General features: G+C 40.4%; 1 protein-coding gene across 1 annotated transcript in view; it reads left to right on the top strand.

Annotated features, from left to right (window-relative positions):
• The window catches only part of atp13a2 (ATPase cation transporting 13A2), a 20971-nt gene that overhangs the window by 3734 nt on the left and 10039 nt on the right, over positions 1-7198 (top strand). Inside the window, exons 2-12 of the mRNA XM_032521796.1 lie at positions 2694-2770; positions 3147-3314; positions 3674-3732; positions 3845-3911; positions 3985-4064; positions 4259-4336; positions 4423-4492; positions 4655-4789; positions 4884-4950; positions 5545-5676; positions 6744-6905. Coding sequence (XP_032377687.1) covers positions 2694-2770; positions 3147-3314; positions 3674-3732; positions 3845-3911; positions 3985-4064; positions 4259-4336; positions 4423-4492; positions 4655-4789; positions 4884-4950; positions 5545-5676; positions 6744-6905 — 1095 coding nt within the window. The remainder of the gene's footprint in view (positions 1-2693; positions 2771-3146; positions 3315-3673; positions 3733-3844; positions 3912-3984; positions 4065-4258; positions 4337-4422; positions 4493-4654; positions 4790-4883; positions 4951-5544; positions 5677-6743; positions 6906-7198) is intronic.

Below are 7198 nucleotides of genomic sequence, written 5' to 3'. Positions count from 1 at the left end.
TGCTTATATAATTAGACACCATGCTAAAAAGACCTGCTTGTGGAAAGTGGACAGTTTTACAGGGAGTTTGTCTACATTATAGTTACAGTTCAAAATAAAGCCCAGACCACCAAAGCGAGAGAATATATAGTGGGGAATAAAATTCCAAATCGAGACAGGGTTTTTAAGAAAGTGCTTAGCCCAGTTAATCTTAAAAGTATTATTTGGAGTATTGAAGTCCAAAAAGTTGAGCCCACCAGACTCATAATATTATGACAACATATTATGATTTTTCCAGATGAAGTCAAAAAGTATTCTATCAATATCTTTACAAATGTCACTGTCCAGGTGTAAATGGCTAGTTTCTGTTTATTTGACCCTTTTTTAAGGGCTCAAAACTTTATCTTCATTTTGATGTAACTATTTTTGGAAAATAAAAACCCTTACTTTTGACACTCCCTTGTGACTCCTCTTGCTTAACTGCTTGGTCCCTCACACTCCCCAATACAATTGAGGTGGGAGGAATTTCATTTGAGGACCTCACAGCTGTGACAAATGACATTCAAATTAAACAGCAGCATTTTGTTTTTATATAGAATCCTTCACAGACCTCAATTAGACCCCAGCCGATAAATTAGCCTTTATGGGCTTTAGGATTTGGCTTATTTGTAGGCTGATAAGTAACTCATCTCTCTGGCTTACTCTAAAGGTTCTGCAAGTGTCAGACTGGTCCACAAACCATGCTTTCAGTTTTGGCATTGCTTGTGCTGTAGATGAAGCTGATGTGGTCCTATTTGAGGTTAAGGTTTTTTTTGTTTGTTTGCATTGTCAGCTCAGATGACTGCCGGGTGTCTGCTACTTGTGGATACTTGTTTCCTGTTTTCAAGATAGTAGAAACTTTCCGTGCAATGGTTTTGGTTGATGATTAAGCTGAAAGTCTGGGCTTTCTTTCAGTAATCTACAGTTAATCAGACAAAGCAGAATTAATAAAGTCATAGTTGTAGTGATATCGGCTATGGCCTTGTTGGAAGTCCTCCTCTCCTCCAAATGTAGATGTCCATTTGAACAAAATTATTGATTGATGCCTGGGGGAAAAAGGTCCTTTAAAATTAGAATTCCTGTGTGTCAGTATATTTAGGTAAATCATTATGGGATTGGTTACTTGAAACCAGCTGGAATTTGGCTGTAATTGTGTAGCATTGATACACAACAAACCACAATGAATGACTTTAAACACAAGCCATTTGACTGCAGACCTGATATGTCTCTTATGCTATTTTTGGTAGAGATTGGCCTAGTTAGAACAAGGCAAGCTTGTGATTTGGCAAAATAACTCACATTACATTACATCCGCCTTGATGAGCTCTCACATGATTATGCTACAATCATGTGCAGTATGACAAAAGAGATGACACAGTCTGAGCAGTGTGTAGGCTATGTGATGTGTACAATGAATGCCCACTCAGTACAAGCGCAACAAGTAGGCCTAGGACACATATATATAACACTTGTTCTGGTGTCCTTCACAACCAACATACTATTATCATGAGGAAACTATTACCTTAGTGATAACTTGATGTTTAACTAATTGTTTAAATTTATTTTGATGTGTAGAATCTTTGATAAGACTGATACATGTATGTTGGTGCCAAGGAAGAGTAAAACCATCAAATGTATTGATGCCTTTCTTTATCCCAAAATATGATGTTGAGATGTCTGCCTTCCCTGTCAGGCTGCTGGTGGCGTCATATAAACAATAATATACTGACAACATATAACACAACCGTTCCTTTTTGTTTTTATGTAGACTATACAATCATGAAGCGTCCGTTTTTTTTGGTGCAGCTCGTTGTGACATTGCAACAATATGGAATAAAAGTAGGCTATCAAATGTCCTTCCTTTCCACGTCTTTGTCAACAAGATATTGTTTTTGTCCATCGGTCGTCAGAAATGGCTGTGGGGGTTTGTGTATCAGAGTACTTAAAAACTGGTTCAACGAGTGAAGTAGTCCGGTGCAGACGCTCGAGACACCGCACGCAATTAAAAAAAGGAAAGTGGGATACAACAGCGGCATTTGCTCACTTTACACTACACAGTCCACATTTTTATCATTTCGGGGAAATATACAATAATATTTTGAGGTTTTGAGTTGGCGGTGAGCTTCTTTTTTTTCTCAAATGGGGTTTAACACGAAATAAGTTTGTGTTGATTGTTCCTTCGTCTTCGGAAGCGGAAGCGAGCATTTGGTTAAACAAACCAACAACAACTTACTTTACTCCACATGGTATTTTTTTTATTTTATTTCCTCGGTTATTTTTACACTGTTAATATGTAGACCTTACTACGAGTTCAATAGCAAACGTTAGCCTGACAAGCCAGTACTCACACTAGCTGCAAATTACATTTGCTGCCGTTAGGGTGCGTCGAGATTTCTAGGCTTAGCAAACATAATACTTAGGCAATTCTAAAGAGGTGTTCCTTTCAAACTCATAGTGTTTACTGGTTATAGTAACCTCCCACAATCAGTAGGCTACATATCTTCCTACGGTTTGAATGTATGTATCCTGTTGCAATTTGCCACATGAACTCGACTGGAGCGCTGCGGAGGGTGATTTGTTGGCGTTGCCTTTGAGGGTGTGTGTTGTGTACTTAGTTCAAACGTTGTGAGAGAGGAGTAGGATAGTTGTGTTAACAGTGCGTACCTGTTCTGTAGGTAGTGTGGTGGAGCCGCAGAGCGGACTTCCGTCACCCAGTCCACGAGACCCACTGCTCAGTCCGGACTCTCACATGGTAAGAATCTCCACTGTTTCCATTTTATTTATTTTTTACTACTATACCAACAATGGCCACAAGTGTGGTGTTTACACAGTCTTTGTTGAGAGATAAGTAAGGTGAAAGTGGTAGTGTGCTTAGCTTGCTTAAATGTGGTGTGAAAACGTAGATGTAGAACTTAGAGATGTGCATGGGCTATATAATCTTGCTATCTTTAACAGATACAGAGAAATCAGTGGTTTTGAATATTTGCTTATCACACTTGTTTCAGGTATTACAGTTGAAAGCCCCAGTAGCTGTTTATAATGTGAAATGGATGCTGATAAAACCAGCTGTATGGAAATTAATTTCTGTTTGAATCTGAATGGACTGTCTGACGTCTTTGCTCCAACAGGATGTTCAGGGGTATAAGTGGGTGTGCTGGCGGTTGTGGTTGTGTCGTCTGGCTGCCGTGCTGTCCTTGGGTATCCTCTTGATTGTGTTTCACTGGTACCCAAGGTTTGCTGTCCTTGCCCGCTGCTGCTCCTGCCCTCTGGCTTTGGCAGATGTTCTGCTCATAAGAGTGAGGAAATTAATTATTTTGTACTTAGATTTAAAAACCCACTTGACACCTGGCAATAATGCTTACTTTTCTCTTGGCATTGCAAGAATTGCATCTGACCTGCGTTTTATTTTGTCGCACATTAGCCTTCTTGGTCCTTTTAATAAAACCTCCTGAACTGAAATGTCAGTTTAAATGCTTGATCACCGTAACGCTTTTCCACATTAACACACAACTAGCTACAGTATATTTATCGGTTCTGTGTCATGACATTCTGATCACCAAGCATGAATGTTAGTGTAAGATGGTAAAGAGGACCATGTCTGTGGCAGTATTATGTGTTGTTCTCTGATTTACTGCATATCTTGTCTTTTCTTCAGGACAGTTTTGGCCAGCAGCATGTGGTGGAGGTCCTCACAGAGGAGATGGATAGCAGCAGGTCAGCTACATGTCTCTATCCTCTCGCAGCATTTCAACACATATCTGGACAAACTGACAAAAGTCTGATAAAACTATATGTAGCCTCTACCTACTTGCTTTGTCCCTTTCAGTTTGGAAATAGTGGTAGAGCTGGAGGAAAATGAATGGAGAGATACAGTTCAGCTGCACAAGGAGGAGGTAAGGAAGAAGTCACCTGAATGATGAGTGATCTTCTTTTACCAGACTGAAAGTGACCATTATTGTGTTACAGAAAACACTGATGCGCTACTACCTGTTCAAAGGACTGCGGTACATCTGGCTGGGCAGGAAAGGAGCTTTCTGTCGTGTCAGGTACTAAAACAGGAAAAGAGGAACATAGCACTGAGTACTGAGCAGCTAGATTCATCCTGTTTATTTGTATTGAGACTGTTTTAGACACAGCTACTTTCTGCTTATACTCAGTTACGTTCTCAATATACCACTAGAAAGTAAAATATTTCCTTTTTATTAATTATAATGTTTAAACTTTCCATCTTTATTTGCAGTGTCCTCAATGAGGATTGGACTTGCAATGACCTATATGGCTTCCAAAAGGGCCTGAGTCACCTGGAGCAAAGCATCAGGTAGGAAAGGATGCATGCATGGAGAAATAAAGACTCTTTAATCTCAGAGGGCACTGCTGAGTAATTAATGACATGAATTCTTTCAGGAGACTAATGTATGGGCCAAACCTTATTGATGTGCAGGTGAAGTCTTACGTGAAACTGCTGTTTGAGGAGGTGAGATGGAAAAATCTGTCTTTCATACTGCCTCAGATTAATTTTTTTTTTTTACTTTAAATTATGGTTTGGAATGTTTGAAGTGATATTTTGTTCCAAATCCAGGTGAAGTATCAAATTGAAATTTGTTCATTCTGTCTCTCTTTTGATCTTCCCATTTAGGTCCTCAACCCATTCTACATGTTCCAAGTGTTCAGCATCACCCTGTGGATTGTTGACAATTACTATTATTATGCCATTTGTATATTTATTATCTCCATTTTATCCATCAGTATCTCACTTCATGAGATCCGCGAGGTGAGCCTGTAGTGGGATACTCAATCTGATTAAAATCGATGTGCTTACCTCCAGAAATATTATTATATAAGCCTTGTTTGACCATACTCCACAGCAAAGCGTCACTCTTCGCAACATGGCCCGGTTGATCACAAATGTCACAATACGAAGAAACTCCGGAGGTGGGTTTTATCCTATCTATTCTTCTAAAGTAAATTTCTTTATTTCTGTACTCAAATGGCCTCCGCAGTCACCAAATCACAGATCCCCTCAAATACTGAGGAATTTCTACTTCTGCACAATTGAAAGTGTCCTTTTATGAGGAACATCACTGACTGGTATGGGCATGGCACAGAACAGGACCCTGAGCCCTGCAGAGAGTATTTTGTTTGGCTGAACGTATTGTAGGCAGTGCCCCACCTTGCCTAAAGGATATTTACACCGAGGGCTGCAAGAAAAAAGACTAGGAGAATCAACAAAGATCCATACCACACTATTCTCCATGTTGAGGTTAGGAAGAGATAGTTTCTTTTTTCACCATTCTATGGGCAGACATCAGCGTCATAGTAGCAAGCCTTTAACTAGCTAAACCAGCTTACAGGGCTCAGAAAAACATAGTACGGTTGTCCCCAGTTCCCACTTCTATGGTAAGCAAGTAACCGTGAAGCTTTTTAGGAAAGTTTTGAAAGAACATTTTTCATTTCAAGTCAAGTCATTCGGCTTTAAACGCTGAACTCTGTACAAAGACATTTATTCCTGGTTGTGTGTTTTGTCAGTGGAGGAAATTGTTAGCTCGGAGGAACTGGCCCCCGGCGACTGTCTAATCATCCCTCAGGAAGGTCTGCTGCTGCCCTGTGATGCTGCCCTGCTGGCCGGGGAGTGTCTTGTCAACGAGAGCATGCTCACAGGTGATCGACAAACCTCAACAATAATACAAGGCAGATCGTAACTGTTTTCCAGTTTTTATGTAGGATTTAATTTAAAAGCTGGGGTCATGTTACATTTCACAACCTTGAGGCTAATTAGAGTCACAAATTGGCCATCAATAGTGATTTTCAAGATAACTGCACATTGATGCTAGTTCATCAGAGGGATTAACCTGTATATAACCTTGTGCTGGTGAGGGTTCAAGCCTTTGATTTCTTGCCCCTCTGTGAATATGGTATTGTAAAAAGTGAGATTCCCATGTCTTTTTTGATTAGAAAGCAGGTTTAAGTGCTATATAAATACTGTAAGTCACAGTATCACAATGCCCAATCCACAGAGAAATGTATACAGCCCATAATCGGAAACTGTCTTTAAGTAAGCCATCAGGACTTTTGTATGGTTGTTATGTCACATTGGTACTATATACATTTAGAAAGTGCCGCTACTGTGTCCTTATAGTCATTCCCCAGCTGTAATGACTCATAGCGCAGATGTGGAATACCCAATCAGAGCAGACTAGCCCTTTTCAGGAGGGGGTCTTAAAGAGACGGACGCTAAAATGGAGCCTTTCAGACAGAGGGTGAATACAGGTATATTCAGACACAGTATGAGAAAAATAATGCGTTTTTTGAAAACAATAAACCATGTAAACTTGTTCTACTAGAAAACCTAAAATACAAGTATGGACCTAAAAATGGGCATACAATTCGAAAATACACTAAATGACCACACAAAAAACCTGGTTCCAGACCACTCAGCAAAAACTAAAGTGAAACCAAATTTCAATTTAATATAACTTCTGGCTAAAACCAATAAGACTGCCTCCCATTTTCTAGTTCCATGTAGTTTTAGAGAGAATATCAGATTAGTACCAAAATCCAGTTTCTGTTCCTTAAAACCAATTCAGCATCAAGTTAAAAGCCTTTGCAAATGGACACTCATTAAGTATGTGATGCCAACTCGTTTCACATTCTGTGCCTCCAGCGTGTTCTATATCTTCCTTTGAGGTGTCACTGTGTTCACCTGTTCTCATCCTTTGTGTGTCCAGGTGAAAGTGTTCCAGTGCTAAAGACGCCACTGCTAGCTGGTAAGGGGAGGTACAGCTCTGAGACTGAGCGCAGACACACCCTATTCTGTGGTACGCAGCTCATTCAGGCCAAAGGGGGAGGACCAGGAGGCAGCGGTGCTGTTGCTGTGGTCACAAGCACCGGTGAGTAGAGACACTGAGGATCTGAGTCTGTAACATTTTAGGGAGGTGTTGAGAGTTAAATGTAACCTGTGGAGTTCTGGACCTCTAGCTGTGCGATGAAGCAGTTTTTCTATGAGCAGGTCCCCATTTTGTCTGTCTCACACATACGGACGCACTAGCGCATATGTGACCACAGCACACACAATACATAGTCCTGCCAATGGTGTCACACCATTCCACTGATCTACAGGTGACGGTGCGTTACACACCACGATATGCTGAAGTTAAAGGTCCCATGACATGGTGCTCTTTGG

The sequence above is a fragment of the Etheostoma spectabile genome, chromosome 7 (assembly GCF_008692095.1).
Source record: "Etheostoma spectabile isolate EspeVRDwgs_2016 chromosome 7, UIUC_Espe_1.0, whole genome shotgun sequence".
Lineage (NCBI taxonomy): Eukaryota > Metazoa > Chordata > Actinopteri > Perciformes > Percidae > Etheostoma > Etheostoma spectabile.
Note: the sequence above shows the minus strand (reverse complement) of the source record. Positions and strands in the feature narration are given on the sequence as shown.